The sequence below is a fragment of the Rhinoderma darwinii genome, chromosome 3 (genome assembly GCF_050947455.1).
Source record: "Rhinoderma darwinii isolate aRhiDar2 chromosome 3, aRhiDar2.hap1, whole genome shotgun sequence".
Lineage (NCBI taxonomy): Eukaryota > Metazoa > Chordata > Amphibia > Anura > Rhinodermatidae > Rhinoderma > Rhinoderma darwinii.
The window spans coordinates 12,369,911-12,386,548 of NC_134689.1; the positions used below are offsets into that span (position 1 = coordinate 12,369,911).

The 16,638-nt window shown below is 46.5% G+C and overlaps 1 protein-coding gene across 4 annotated transcripts in view; it reads left to right on the forward strand.

The window, feature by feature from the left end:
• The first annotated feature begins 9,029 nt into the window (after nucleotides 1–9,029).
• Nucleotides 9,030–16,638, forward strand: part of DNM1L (dynamin 1 like) — a 32,815-nt gene continuing 25,206 nt past the window's right edge. Inside the window, exons 1-2 of one of the 4 annotated variants that reach the window (XM_075855928.1) lie at nucleotides 9,030–9,428; nucleotides 15,930–16,077. In XM_075855928.1, the coding sequence (XP_075712043.1) occupies nucleotides 9,327–9,428; nucleotides 15,930–16,077 (250 nt within the window). In that variant the 5' untranslated portion in view covers nucleotides 9,030–9,326. The remainder of the gene's footprint in view (nucleotides 9,429–15,929; nucleotides 16,078–16,638) is intronic. The other 3 variants (XM_075855929.1, XM_075855930.1, XM_075855931.1) reach the window with 3 other exon arrangements.

A 16,638-nucleotide genomic window follows, 5' to 3' on the forward strand; every position in this document is an offset into this window, starting at 1 on the left:
AATAAATACTTGTATTTCTCATGAAATAACAATTCTGGAGCATCTTATCTTAGAACTCGACATTGTGCCGTTCCTCTGTTATTCCTCCTAGAAATGTATGAATAAATTGACAACTGGTCGTTACCATTCCCCTTGTCAAAGGGGCGTGTCCCTACAGTCTCACTCTGCCAGCGCTGATTGGATATTGTCAGATGGTGCAGGGACACACCCCCAACTGGTAACACCCAGTTGTCAATTTCTTCATAAATTTGGAGGAGGAATAACAGAGGAACGGCACAACATATAGAAAAGATGCCCCAGAAATGTTATTTCATGGGGAATACAAGTATTTACTAAAACAGACATGTCAGGAGAGGTGACATGTCCTCTTTAAACCGTTAGGTCCTGTCTCCCATACCCATTCAGATATAGCATGCAGGGGTAGATTGACCACTAGGCAGCGGGCCCATGGCCCCTTAGCGGTAACACTCCTTAAAGTTTAAGTACAAAGCCTGCAGAAAAAGTGTATGATGGCGATAGTGGTTGGTAAGGGGCACAAACGATATTGCCCCGTGGGCCCAGATCACTGTTCATCCTTGATAGCATTTGCCTTTGGAAGCAGATTATTTAAAGGGGATCTCTAATAATGTTTGACTGCATCATGGGCTAAAACGTTTTTTTTTTTAAACTTCAGCAATAATTTGGTCCCTGTGAACATATCCCAGAGACTTTGCCTATAGGAGGTATTCATACATGGCACGATCTTCCTGTCCCAGGAGCAGTAATGAATTCCTATAGAAGGTACGTTAAAAACCTAAATGTAAAGTGAAAATAAAGCAACTTTACAAATCGCCTTGATTTAAAATCTCCTTCCTTTTTGTGTATACAGCTCCTATGCAGACCTATGTGTCTCCGTGGTTACATACATCAAACCAACCAACCCTGTGTAGTCTGAGCCAGCAGTCATGTGTTACTCTCTTCCATTTGCTCCCTTTTTTTGCTAACCCTCTGTCTAATTGTCATGAGTCTCAGACAATCAGAAGTTTGCTCCATTGGTCAGAACAAGTAGTTAATTTTTTCGGTCATTAAAGTCGCAGAATTTATTCAGCTACTGGACAAGAAAATACGTGAGCAGCGATGCGCCATTCGTACTGTACAGCTATAACCAGTGGCGCAACTATCGCGGTCGACGGGTGGTGCGACCGCAACTTGGGCCCAGGCCTCGGCAAATGTGTGCGTTGCGGCGCATACATGGTCCTGACGCCGGGCCGGTCAGGACCTTGTATGCGACGCACAACACAATGCGGACGTGTGCCACGTTGCATATATCTTCCTGCCACTGTACGGGGTCAGGACCATATGTGCGCTGTGGTAACCTGAGCGAATCCGGGGCAGGCCCCCGGCGGACAAGAGAAGAGGAGCGGTGAGTAAATGTCGTATCTGGGGACAGGGGGGCCCGGCTCCATTTTTGTTACGCACATGGCTTTAACATAACATAAAAGTATAAGTGCCAATGTAAAACAGTCACATAATGACCTCACATGCCGCAGTGCAGTTACTCCAGATCGTATTGATCCCTATTTGGCTTTACAGGGATTACTTTACATATAAACATTTTATTTTGAGGAAAAAATCTGATTAATAATGCAAGCTGAGAAAAGGAGAAGCATGAGTTGACTCTGCCGTCGGCACGGTGCCACTATAGCGTTGTCATGTCAGACAAACTGGTTGCTAAGGAAACACTGCCTAACAACTAAAGCTTGTCTCATATTAGTCAGTCCTTCTACTTCAAAAAATCAGATTTATTTCAAAATAACTTGACGGAGAACCCCCTTAACATAAAGCTCCTATAGAAGAGGTCATTTGTATTATGCAGTCAGGAGAATTTGTTAATGTTTTAATACATAAATAACATTTATAGTTTTGGTACTTGACCTTGGTTGACCGTCCATAAGTAAATGTATGGAGGTCACCCATGTGCAGTGAGACAATTCGCAGTCTTCAGCCCCCTAGGCACTATATGTAACCCTAAAGTGAATCTCCACCTTTTGACACCATGACCGCTTTAAGTTGAAAATTCTGGGCTGATTAATTTCTTAATGTATCTATAAAGCAGTTGGACCTTCATTTTTTTTTTTTTTTTTAAAACAAAGCTTTAAACCCCTTTGCTTAGACCTAGATTAAAAAAATAACTTTCTAACTACCTGCAGCCGCCACTAGAGGGAGTTTACTCCATACTGTTTTATCATTGAGTTCAATGTATAAACAGTATGCAGTAAGCTCCCTCTAGTGGCGGCTACAGGTAGCCAGAATGTTATAATTTAATTCTATGGATATACAGGGGATTTGGAGCTCTGCATCAGAAAAACAGCGCTGTAAACTGTAAAAAAATTAATTAACGCAGAATTTTTAACCTATTTGGTTTTAAAATAAATTTTTGAAAAAACTAAATTGTGTTCTAGGACGGACATTCACTTTAATGATTGGGAGAGAACACAGAGAATTTAACCTGATTGTTAGATTGTGCCAAAAAGTGGATAGGAAACCAAATTTGTACCAGAACGATGAAGCACAAAGGACGCAATGAAACGGTTTTCTACGCCATTGAATATATTAAAGTTGCACAGACAACATGTTATAAACGAGGTAACAGCCCCTTATAATGTCATCAGTATTAATGAATGAAGGGATGTTTTTGAATGAGCCTTTTTAACCCTTAGGACTAAGAAGATGTCGGACGTTGCAAATATTCTCTGTAATATATGTATACTTGGCATTGAGTAGCCGGGATGTTGATGTGTTGTATAAGAAGACAAGAAGCACTTTAATTACTATTAAATATCTGCAAATTTGTATTCTGTAAAAAAGAAAATATCAAATCAGATAAATGTTGTATTGGTAAAGACTCTTTAGCTATCATGATGAATAAAATCCCTAAAGCTGGTCGCCTTAATGTATCATTTATTCTGTTTCTTTTGGGGTTTTTTTCATGTTTTGTTTTAAAAAAAAATAAAAATTATTATTTTTTAATTTTTGGGTTATTGAAATTCGAATATATTTTATTAAAGATGAGGATTGTTAGATAAATGTAGGGTTCCCACTGATATCGGGCCCAGCAGGAAAGACAGAAATGGACCTACCACAAATTGTAGTTTGTTTAACAGGCGTTTTGGCTCAGGAAGATGGCGGCTTGGATTTCCCCGGAGCAGCCGTCGTCTCATTTTCAGGGGGCAGGATTACAATGAAAGGCAACACTTTCTATCATAAAGCTGGAGAAAGATAACACAGGATCCACCACTGCCAATAACTGACGCAGACAGCTCCTCCTCCCTCCTCCCTGACCTCGGCACATGTTATAGAGCATGCCCACAACACTCTCCCATACAAGTCAATAGGTTATTTTCTGATCGTTTTCTTATGTCCTGGTACTGCTGCAGAGCAAAGCGTCTCAAACAAGATGGCTGCCTGGGACACGCAGACAAGGCTTGTCTACTCCGGTAGAAGGAGGAGGCTGTGATAGTTAGCATCTCTTTATATTTTTTGGGCTTTTTATTTTCCCTTTAAGATTAAAACTAGTCAGGGTTGCAACAAAATCTGCATGCAAGGGCATAGCTATAGGAAAAGCAGAGGTATCTGTCGCACCCGGGCCTGGTGCCTGAGGGGCCCAAAAGCCCTTTTTCCCATAGAACACCGGTGTTCTAATGGCACATGGTCGGGTGGGGCCTAGGAGCTTCAAGTTACCCCTCATTATGCAAGATACAATGAGGTAGATGAACAAATCACCACAAGTAAAGGTGCAGAAATATAGGTCTGTGACAGACAAAAGGGGGACCGATTGATGCGATCTAAATGGATTAAAGGTGGGCTAGTGTTGGATAATGCCAACCAGGATAGGAGCACCTGCCACTTTTTTTGTCTTCCTCAGCCCCTTCCCATAACCCTTGTGCCCAATTTCCACCTCCGTTGTTTGCTAGAATTGTGATGCCTATAGAGAAAGGAGTCCTTCACAGTTTCTCATCACCCAATGGCAAAGTGGATGGGACCAACCTTGACTGGGCCCTCTCCAGGGACCTAATAGTAGCTGCAAGGGCTGCCTCCATGGTACTTACACACTTGTCTATGGACTATATCTTCAAATAGAAGACAATGAGGTGTAAGTTCAGAATGATTTATCATCCGAGTCCAAGAGGGAACTACGGGTAGACCTCCGCCGCAAGGAACACGTTTCACAGTTCAACTCATATAGCGTATGTGATATCATGATGGCAATGCCATACGGGTTCATTCGCTTTGTGCCAAGATTATCAGAACAGATTTCCTTTCTTTTTTTCTTATCGAGATCTGATCCTGTTCTTGACACAAATTATACGGCTTCGATAAGTAGCTGTATTATGGCGGGCTCCCTGGTACACCGGATCGCCCATGTCTCACGGCATTATCCACTGTGATGGATCCTTAGCAACTGTAGCTTGTGAGTTTTTTCCCCATAGGTAAACATTAAAGTCGTGGTAATGCCAAGATTTTACTGTGATTTGTAGGGGAGCTCTATCCTAAAATATTTAAAAATATAAATCTGCATCACAGGGTTAGTGCGGTTTGACCCAGTGGGACAGGCAGGACGTTGGGAATAGTAGTTGTCCTCTATCACGGTCTGGTCATGGTGGCAGGGCCTGCCTGCACTAGACCTCCCACACTTCTAGGGCTGGAACAATGATGAAGGGGTTGCACTTAGATGATGGTGGTAGTTGTTCCCCTGGGGCACCTTATGTAAATGTCCCCTGGCTGGTAGAAGGTGGGGTGCTCTTGATGGTGTAGTATAAATGATAGGCAGGAGACTGTAGTAACGTTGAACAGATAACACACGGTTTCTTTACTTGTCAGCACATTGCAGAACACTTCCAAGATGGCGGTACACAATCTTATAAGGAAGTCTTCCAGCAATGGGCTGGCTGAGCTGGAGGAAAGTTTCTCAAATTTAAGTTCTCTCTTGAATGTAGCAACGCGTTTCACTGATAAAATTTCTCAAATAGCGATTCTTCTAGTACGCAGTTCTCAACTGCGGGACGAAGACTATGACAAATATCTTAATATTCTGTGATTACTAACTGCGAGACGCAGATCTTCCACACAAAAGCAACATGTAAGCTGCCAATATTGCTAAGCCAGGCCCGAGGCCTAAGGCCTAGTCCTGAGCTTAGAGGCCCTGACTCGGTAAAGATCTCCTCACGGGCTTGTCTCTGATGGACACTGGATAGGGTGGGGCCGGCCTATATTAGTTTAGCTCCACCCTCCTTCCAGAAACATCCAGAGATGCTCAATACAAAAGATAGGACCTGCTCCCACCACAGCAATTCATGCCCAACACATCTGGTTACAATAACGCCTGACAAGGGGTGGGATATATTAACCCCTTCCCGACACCTGCCATATACATATGCAGCTGAGGCCAGGGGCATAGTCAGAATATGGAGCGGGCTGAACCCACCTTAATAAATTTGGAGTGTTGGCTGTATGAAACAGCCAACAAGGAGCACAATCCTGCTAGTTTAATCCCTGAGATGTCGCGGTCATTAACGACCGCGGCATCTAAGCCGCTGGAAACAGGGGCGGCCTCCTCTGACGACCCATCACGATCGCAGGGTACCGATGGTTGTCATAGCAGCCTGGCGGCCTAATGAAGGCCCCCAGATCTGTCATTTTAGTGCTTCTATTAAGTCCTGCCAGAAGTAGGATTTAATAGGGAGCCTGTAAAAATCATAACATACTGCAATGCATTAGGGGTTAAAATTGATGTGTTGAAAGTAGCAAAAATGGGCAAGTGTAAGGAAGGACAACTGGTGACCGGCAACAGGGTCATGGCCGCACTAGGCTCATTGATGTGCGTCGGGTCCAATCCCACAAAATATACTGTAGCACAAATGGCTGAAAAACGTACAATAGAAAGGTGTCGGGACACGCAGAGCATCGCAGCTTGCTGTGTAGCCGCAGACCGGTCTAAGAGCCCATGTTGACCCCTGTCCACCGCTGATAGCACCTACAATGGACACATGAGCATCAGAACTGGACATGGAGTAATGGAAGAAGGCGCCTGGTCTGATGAATCACGTCTTACATCATGTGGACGGCCGGGTGCGCGTGCGTCGCTTACCTGGGGAGGAGATGGCACCAGGATGCATTATGGGAAGAAGACAAACCGGCGGGGGCAGTGTGATGATCTGGAGAATGTTCTACTGGGAAACCTTGTGTCCTGACATTCATGTGGAAGTGACACGTACCCCCCACCTAAACCTTGCTGCAGACAAGTGCCCCCTTCATGGTAACATATTCCCTAATGGCAGCGCCCTCTTTCATCAGGATAATGCCCCCGCCACACTGCAGACATTGTACAGGAACATGAGAAAGAGTTAAAGGTGATGACTTGTCTCCAAATTCCCCAGATCTCAATCCGATCGATCGTCTGTGCGACGTGCTGGGAAAACAAGTCCTCACACCTTACAGGACTTATCGTCTGGGTGGCAGCTATCACGGGGCGCCTTTAGAGGTCGGTGGAGTCCATGCCACCACGGGTCAGAGCTGTTTGGCAGCACAGGGGCGTCACACAATATCACGCAGGTGGTTCCATTGTTATGGCTGATCGGTGTATATCTGACACATTCTTATATTATACACACATTGTTCTTTCTAGTAGGACTTGATTCCAAACGTGTGAATTCTTCTATATTTAGCTCTTCCTATAGGGGGCGTGCGCACGATAAATAGCACTCCTGAGATACATAAGATCCGCCCTTAGTTGTGCATCTGTGGGGTCACGTGTAGATGTGATGCTCAGGTCTCGGGTCTTTGCTTCTTATATGACTAACACACTAAGCACAGGGACGTTGTTAGGGTATCCGGCGAAAAAAAACGCACCAAATTGTGGTTGAGTTTTTCGTTCGGAATGTCTGCTGTGGAAAACTGCACATACGTAGCAATGGCGACGCGTCCCTCTACCGTCCTGCAGGTCGGCTTCCTGGGATGATGCTTCATCCCACGTGACCGCTGCAGCCTGTGATTACGCCGTGATTACGGCAATACCACATATGTAGTTTTTTTATGTTTTATTACGTTTGCACAATAAAAACCCTTTCAAACAAAAAATCTGTTTTTGCATCGCAGCATGCCAAGAGCCGTAACTTTTTTAGTTTTCCATCGAGCCATATGTGGGCCTGTTGTTTAGCGCGACGAGGTGTAAGGGTATGTTGACACGTAAACGCCTGAAAAAACGGAAGCGGAACGCCTCCAAACATCTGCCCATTGATTTCAATAGGAAAAACGGCGTTTTGTTCCGACGGGCGGTTTTTTTTTATGCGGCCGTTTTGAGAAACGGCCACGTAAAAAAAAGCGGCCGCGATAAAGAAGTGCAGGTCTCTTCTAGGGACGTTTTTGGAGCCGTTTTTCATAGACACTATTAAAAACAGCTCCAAAAACGGCTAAAAAAAAACGCCACGAAAAACGCAGCGAAAATCGCGAGTGGCTTAAAAAACGTCTGTAAATCAGGAGCTGTTTTCCCTTGAAAACAGCTCCGTAATTTCAGAGGTTTTTAGTCTAGCGTGTGAACATGCCCTTATTCTCATCGCTACCATTTTGGGGTATCTGGGACTTATTGATTAACTTTTATTATATTTTTTAGGGGAAGAATGGAAAAATAAAGCAATTTCGCCATTGTTTTTTGCGTTTTGTTTGTACGGTGTTGAAGCGCTTTTTATGGATAAAAATGGTTTTACTTTTATTTATTTTTTTAGAAACTTTATAAACTTAATTTTTTTTTACATTCTTTTTTTTTTAGTCCCACTAGGGCACTTCACTACGCGATCTTCTGATCCCATATATAATGCAGTGTAAATGGACAGGCAATCGATTAGGCCAGGTCTATGACACGGCAAAATAGGCATTTAGCCAGGGTAGGCCAGGGGGCCTTTGTTAGGCCGAAGGGGTCCATGGCAGCCAGTTAGGCAGACATTTAAATGCCGCGGTCGCTATTTACCGTCGCATTTTTTGGGGTTATATGGCTGAGATTGAAGGTTAGTCACAGCAGGGCTCCCGCGGTGATCGTGTTAGCGCAGCTTCTGTGCCCACGCAATCACCCTCACGTACGTGCGCGTTACAATGCCAGAAGGTGACCCTTCCTATGACGAGCATGGATGTGAAAATGCGGGAAGGGGTTAAGGGGTATTCCATTCTCCATTCTCTAGTAATTTTCATCTATTCACTGACAGGTGGCAGATCGCCGGGAACTCCACCGATCACCAGAAAGGGGGGGGGGGTTGTTTTCGACTCCGGTCTGCCGAGCCACAAGATGGCGGCTAGGAGGAGTGTGAATGGAGCGGAGCCCGGGCATGGGCAGTGCCTCTCCATTTAAAGTCTATGGGGCTGACGGGAACAGCAGACTTTTAACGCCAAATGTTGATTTTTTGCATTTTTTACACATTACACTTTGATGCAAAGTTGCATGACGGCGCCCATGTCTGTACAGTGTGTGAGGCGTCTACTTTTAGAAAATATATGAGTATGGGGGTATAATAGGAGTTTATTATTTTATCATTTTAATTTTATTTGTTTGTCAAAAGTGTAAAAATTGTCTCTGCGGTGAAAGGGTTATAGAAGTATTTACTGGTGAGATTTTTTTATAATTTCAAGGGGAAATAATCTTTATATATGTTTTAATGCAGTAATTAAAGAAAAGATAAATTTGCGACACACAAACAGCTCCTGTTATCTGTCAGGACTGCGATGTCTGCTGTACTTCCTTATCTCTCAATGTCACTGTCAGGGACCTCTCAATCGTCAACTTCCGGTTTGTCATATGACGCATTTCCGGTCCCCTCATAATTACGCTCCAACCGCCATGTTTATTATGGGCAAACACCTTTATCACTTTCATACGCATTTTCATTAAGAAAAAATTACCTGTCACTATTAACCCTTTCGAGGCATTCACAATAACAGCGTTTTATTACCCTACTTCGACATTCTGCTTGTTACTAATTCACAAGGTCGCCATCTTTTGCTTACGATGACATTATCGTATTAGAGAGACATGAGAGAAAACGAACAATTGTTTAAAAGATAAAATCAAAGTTTGCACATATCAAATACAGGCGTTGCGTATTTGTCGCTTCAATAGAAAAGACTACAATTCCCGGCGTGCTTTGAGTTCTGCGCATGCGCGCCGAGATTTTTCGCGCCCTTCCCTGCCGCAAAGGCCTGTGGGCCAGGTCAATGGTTGCTTAGCTGTGGTGCCGGCTGTGGAGCGTAGTGGCCGCCCCCCTCCTATCCCCTCCATTCATCACCCGTCACAGACCTGAGACATGGAGGCGCTCATCCCGGTTATCAACAAGCTGCAGGATGTGTTCAACACGGTGGGGTCCGACGTCATCCAGTTGCCGCAGATCGTTGTGGTGGGGACCCAGGTGAGCGCGGGGTTGCGGATCACCCCATAAACGCGACTAGAGAGAATGGGGGGGGTTCATTGGACGAGCCCAAGGATGACGCGGGAGCATGTCCTTTGTTGACAGGGGGTGGTGGTAACATTGGTATGCCCCATTACATCTTATGTTATGACATGGAGATCGGCCCAGTGATCAGTGATTGTCTGGGTCCCGTTCACATTTGCGTTCTCCGTTATTCTTTTCCGTCATGCTGCGCTATTGTTTCCGGTTAAACCATGGACACCCTGATGGAACCTACTAATGTCATTGGGTTCCGTAGGGTGCTGATGGTTTCCGTTGTTTTTTTTTTGTTCTGCCAGATTCAAGTGTGAACGGGGCCCAACACTGAAGTCAATAGCTGATGGATACAAGCGGAATATCTTCCGTTTTTATCCGAAGGGGCCTGCTCGGATGTACGTACGGCTTTCTGTTGTTCTGCTCCATCTGAGGAAACGCCATTGAGCCAACTGGAGCCTGACGCAACCCATTGACTTTATTGAGTCTCGTTGCCTTTCCGTCGAGGTGTCTGTGGTTTTACCGGAAACGTGCTGCACTATTGTTTCCGGTAAGACCGTGGTCACCCTAACGGAATGCCAACAAAACTTGATAAAGTCAATGCGTTCCGTTGGCTGTCGGATGTATCGGTTGTGTGGTACTGTCTCTTGGCAAAACCCAAACGCAGGTGTGAATATAGCCTAATTTATTCCATTTAGCGGATCATTTTTTTTCCTATTGCGCGTCCCTTCCTACATATAAAAATAAATACAGAAAAAAAGGATCTGTTAAAAACGGCGTATAACCGATGCCACGCTAAAACAAATGGAAGGTAAAGTTTCAGGGTTTTTTGACAGATCCGGCAAACAGAGGCGTCAAATAACCTGGAAATTTACCTTCTGTTTGTTTCGGTATGACGGATCTGCTAAAAATGGAAGGGCCACCGCGGATGTGAGCAGAGCGTATTCCCTAATGGCAGTGGCTTCTTTGAGCGGGATCCGGCCTCGTTCACATCTGTGTTGGAGGCTCCATCGCAGATCAAGCCGATAATACCGGCAACGATAGAGCACCATGCTGCGCTATTGTTTTCGGTAAAGACACGTTATCCTGACGGAGCCCATTAAAGTCAATGGGTTCCGTCGGCAGGTGGTGGTGTCTGCGGTGCAGCGGAATCGGCGCTTCTGGTTTTTCCTCGTTCTGCTCCACTGATGTATCAAAGCAACGGAAAGACCCGGCGCAGGTGTGAACCCAGTCTAGGCCTCGTTCACATCTCTGTAGAGCCTCCGTCACAGATCCGGTCAAAAACGCTATACATGGTGCGGTATTTTGTCTGGTAAAACAACAGACACCAGGACAGATATCCGATGGAACGCATTAAAGCAGTTGTCCACTACCCGACAACTTCCACCGGTTAGATGATCAATACATGATCTGTGGGGGTCCGACAACCGGCACGATCAGCCGCTCCGGTGGCCTCCGGGCACTGGACGTCCATGCCGGAAGCAGTTGACACCGGTCACGGGATAGCGGCCGAGCTGCAGTACTGTTCAAGTGACTCTTAGCAGAGCTGCAGTTTGGCAGCACGGCCGCTATGCACGGAGCCAACGGCGTACTGTGCAATGACATCCGGTGCCCTCAGGCAAACCGAGCAGCTGATCGGTGCGGGGTTCGGGTGTCGCACCTGCACCGATGATGTACTGAGGACCTATCCGGTGGATAGGTCATCAGTTGTCCGGTAGTGGACAACGCCTTTAAGGTTAATGGATTCTGTCAGGCGCTGATATTGTCCACCATGCGACTAATCCAGTGCTTCCGGTATTTTCATTGCTCTGCTCCTATGATGGGGCAGAGGAACGTAAATACAGAACGCAGATGTGAACGAGGCCTAATGCCCCCCGCCATGCTGCAGACATTGTTCAGGAATGGTTCGAGGAACAGGAGAAAGAGTTCAAGGTGATGACTTGTTTCCAAATTCCCTAGATCTCAATCCGATTGATCATCTGTGGGATGCGCTGGAGAAACAAGTCCGATCCGTGGAGGCCGCACCTCACAACGTAATAGAAAGGCATCAGAAAAGTCAATAAACTGTTGAGTTGTGATTTCCCAAGTATAATACCTTGATACCATGACCCCCGGCTGTGGAAATAACCCCCCCCCCTCCCCGGCTGTGGAAATAACCCCCCCCCTCCCCGGCTGTGGAAATAACCCCCCCCTCCCCGGCTGTGGAAATAACCCCCCCCCCCCTCCCCGGCTGTGGAAATAACCCCCCCCCTCCCCGGCTGTGGAAATAACCCCCCCCCCATCATCCCCGGCTGTGGAAATAACCCCCCCCCCATCCCCGGCTGTGGAAATAACCCCCCCCCCATCCCCGGCTGTGGAAATAACCCCCCCCCCCATCCCCGGCTGTGGAAATAACCCCCCCATCCCCGGCTGTGGAAATAACCCCCCCCCCCATCCCCGGCTGTGGAAATAACCCCCCATCCCCGGCTGTGGAAATAACCCCCCCCCCCATCCCCGGCTGTGGAAATAACCCCCCCCCCCCATCCCCGGCTGTGGAAATAACCCCCCCCCCCATCCCCGGCTGTGGAAATAACCCCCCCCCCCCCCCATCCCCGGCTGTGGAAATAACCCCCCCCCCCCCCCATCCCCGGCTGTGGAAATAACCCCCCCCCCCCCCATCCCCGGCTGTGGAAATAACCCCCCCCCCCCCCATCCCCGGCTGTGGAAATAACCCCCCCCCCCATCCCCGGCTGTGGAAATAACCCCCCCCCCATCCCCGGCTGCGGAAATAACCCCCCCCCATCCCCGGCTGCGGAAATAACCCCCCCCCCCATCCCCGGCTGTGGAAATAACCCCCTCCCCCCCCCCCCCCCCGCTAGGAATGCAACTGAAAACCGAGCTGAAATGCAGGATGGCGCGGTTTTTGCTGACATACATGTTTTTGTTTTTTATATTTCCTGGTTTATGCCCGAACAAACAAATTCAGCTGCAGTCAGTTACCATTATATTCAATGGTCACCAGCTGTTGTGAAACGACATCTCCCAGCATGGCTGGAAGGCTGTCAGGGCATGCTGGGAGTTGTAGTTCAGTAACCTATGGGCTGGAGACCACCGATATACCATATATATATATATATGATCTCAATGGTGACGGAAACATCGCTAATGGTTTCCGTTCGTCACCATTCCAGCTGGTTTCTGGTTTTCCGACGGAATCAATAGCGGAGTCGACTGCGCTATTATCCGACCCCTGGCACCCCTGCCGATCAGCTATTTTGAAGGGCTGCGGCGCTCGTAGGAGCGCTACTTCATTACTGTCACGTCTCATATTGTGAATCGCTGACTCCCTTTTAGCAGCGGTTCACAGTATTACATCCTCTTCCCATTCACTTGTATCGGAGAAGGCTGTAATACTGTGACCCGCCGCTACAAGTGTTGGCGATTCACATTGCGAGCAGTGACGGGGAAGAAGCGCTCGTACAAGCGCCGCAGCCCCTTCAAAACAGCTGACCAGTGGGGCTGGCGGTAGTCTGACGATGACCGATCAGGTATTGATCCTGAGGATAGGTCATCAATTTCTTATGCCTGGAGAACGCCTTCGAGACTTCCCCTTTAAGTTTTTTTTTACCTGTAATACAATTATAATAGGACGACTATGGGCTGTTTTAGTATCTATATAAATAAGGCCGTTGTATATGTTGTACTGTAGAGATCCGCGACGTCGTCTCTTGCCGTTTTACGTGTCTGGCGTTTCGGAGGTCACATCTATATATGAACTGGAAAGTCGGTCTCGTAAGACGGTTGATTTCCTTGGGTTCACGTCTTGTCATGGAGGGCAGGCCGGGCTGTGGGTGAGGAGGATTCATTATTAGATACAGAGCTCATGACCCTCACAAGGTTACGAGCGCTTCTCCGCCGTGTGACTAATCAAGCGGTTTGATTATTTATAGTTTTATTAACCCCTTAACACACCATCGTGTAACTGTACGTCATGCATTGCATTACATAAGAGGCGCCGGGACGTACGGTTACGTCATGGTGATTGCGCGGATACAGGAGCACGTTTGATCCCGGCCGTTTAACCTCTTGGATGCCTCAATAGCGACTGCGGCATATGAGGTGTGTGACGGGGGGGGCATGGGCGGAGCGCCGGTGGGTTAGCTAGCATGGCGATCGGGGGTCAGTGTGACCCTATACCATCTATTCCAAAGCATTTGTAGAAGCGAAAACTGCTTGAAGTCCCCATGAGTGACAAAAAGGCCCCTCCCCCACAAAAACTTTTTATTGGCAAATCATATTTTTTATTAAATTCATTTTGGAGTACATACGATTTATTTTTATTAACCCTTTTTTTTTTACGTTGTTTACCATGTGGTTTAAATTCATTTTACGGGCCCTTACTATTGCGGCGGGACCATATATGATCTTTTGATCGCTTATATAATGCTCTAATATACTCTGTATACCAAAACATTATTGCCCGTTTAGTAATAAACTGACGGGCGATCTACTAGGCCGTGCTTCTGTGCCCATGCAACTACCGTGACATACGTGTACGTAATTCCATCCAACTTTCCCTAACACCTGAATGGTAAAAAGTGATATGGGAAGGGTTTCATGGTTTTGCTGCAGAACTATGGGAAATGTAATGTCGACCTATTCATTGTTGTTAATATCGGCCTTGTTGATGATCACCCAACTTTCCCAGGAACAGATGTAGCTAACAATGAGCTGAAAAGCATTTTCAGGAACTTGACGGAAGAGAACGACTTAAAGCTGACAACCAATCAGCTGTTGGGGAAACTGCGTCCGGCAAAATATTCGCCCTCAACGGCTGTCAGATGAGTGGCCATAGGTGTAATGCATGGACGGGCTGGGTCAGCCAGAGGGGTTCTTCGCTCTGACTCATAGAGGGGGTTTACAAGTGCGGGGTCCCCCTTTGATGTCCTTAATAAGGACTTGTCTGTACGGGAGAGCTGTTCAGTTCTATCCCCTGCCGGGTGGGGATTGTGTGGACATGAACTGCTGACCAAATACTTCATGAATCTTTTGTGTTGTGTTTTTTTATACATGTATTGTCCGAGCTGCACCCCATGAGTCCCCTCCCCCCTTCAGGTCTAGCATTGTATATTACATCACCCCTCCCCATCATTGTCTTCTTCCTCGCTGTCACTAGGTCATAGTGTACCCGGCACACGTATTGTCAGACATCCATAGATTCACCAGTGTCCAGTATTTTGGGGTTGTAGAAGATTAGAAAACATGTAAACCTGTCTGCTTTCTTTAAAAAACAGCGCCACACCTGTCCACAGTTTGTGTGTGGTATTGCAGCTCAGCCCCATTCACTTCGATAACGCTGAGCTGCAATACCAGACCCAACACATGGACAGGTGTGCCGCAGCCATGTTTTCTAGTCTTGGACAACCATTTAATGAAAATCTCTGTACACTTTGTTTTAATTTTAACATTTTCAAGATCTCTGTTTTCTGTCAGTGAATGGAAATATTTATGTTTATATTCAGAGGCTGAAAGACCTTTATAGGCTTCGACGTATTCCCATCTTATAAAGTGTTGGCATATGGCTAGAACACCCCATTAATTTATGATCGGTGAGGGTTTGACCTCTGGGAACCCCACTAATCCTGAGAATGAAGATGCGCTTTGCTGTTTTAGTTCTGCGACCCCCCCCCCCCCCCCCCCTTAACTGGTTTTCCCTGCACAGCGGCGCACTGGCCATCCGGCTGTGCAGAAACGGCAGCTCTGCCTAATTCAAGGCCGTGAAAATTTAGAAGTGGTTATAATGCTAAATCAGTGCTGCGGCCTCTTTATTCTCAGGATTAGCGGGGTCCCAGAGGTCGGACCACCACTGATCATAAAGTGATGGCATGTTTTCCAAGCGTCGCTCTTCTGTAGCTGATAGGTGTGGTCCTATACATTGCCCCCCTTTGACACTTTCATGCTCCTATATTGACAGGGAGTGTCCTGATGCGGCCACCAAAGCCGTTGCACAGACATAGAATTTTATCATTTACGTCTGTCTTCCTCCAGTCACCACTAGAGGGAGCTTGCTGCATACAGAGCCACTATTGAGTTCAGTGTATAAACAATATGCAGTAAGCTCCCTCTAGTGGTGGCGGCAGGCAGTAGGATTTTCTAATTTAAAGGGGATTTTCTGATCTTGGACATTTCTGGCATATCCACAGGATATGCCATAAATGTACGATAGATTCACGGCCCACCTCTGGGACCCGTACCCATCTCCAGAAAGGGGCATCCGAATGGAGAACAGAATAAAAAGCTTTATAATTTGTAATTTACAGTTTAACTCTTAAGGTATCTCCAGGTTTATATGAATAAGCGCACATGGAGTGCTTACACTGTGTAACAAATACCCTACAGTGTTGCCCTTTAAAACCCTCGGGCCATTTATGGCAGCCTGTATTCAGGTGCAGTCATTGTACTAAGTGTTGCCTTTTTGCCTATCTACAGAGCAGCGGAAAAAGCTCCGTCCTAGAAAGCTTAGTTGGCCGGGATCTGCTCCCCCGAGGCACAGGGATAGTGACGAGAAGACCCCTGATCCTACAGCTGGTCCTCGTCTCCTCCGATGATCGCCGCAAAACCTCTGGAGAGGAAAACGGTAATGAATGTTCATTCTGTTAAATATTTTAGGTGGAATAAAACATCTCACACTGCTCTGTGTACATAAGAGGATGATGAGGGTTTTAGCATCTGGCTGAACGGTCCTGTAAGTGATCAGGTCTTAGGGTCACGTCCTATGCAGGTCAGTCTGGATGTACGTACCTATATACAATGCACTTCTGGGGAGCCTGATGATTTAATGGGGAGCCACCTTTTAGATTTGCGGGCGATTGGTTTCCTGGTCCTATATTCTACTTATGGTAGCTGTTAGGAGTTGTCACCCAGCTTTCCGTTGACCCAGAATGGCATCTAAATCAGCTTTCTTTTTTTTTTTTTTTTTAATAAAAAGATGTAAGTTCCCGTTCACACCTTGTATTCTTTTTTTGGTATGGCAGTGGTACGGCTTTGTCTGGCACCAATACCACCGAGTCTAATTCCTGCAGCCCTGTAAATCAGGCAGTAATATCATGAACCAGGAAGTTCAGGATTGACTTGAATATAGGTCCCTGCCAGATATGGGAGCGCTGTACTGCATGGAATTGTGGGAGTAAGGCTAGGA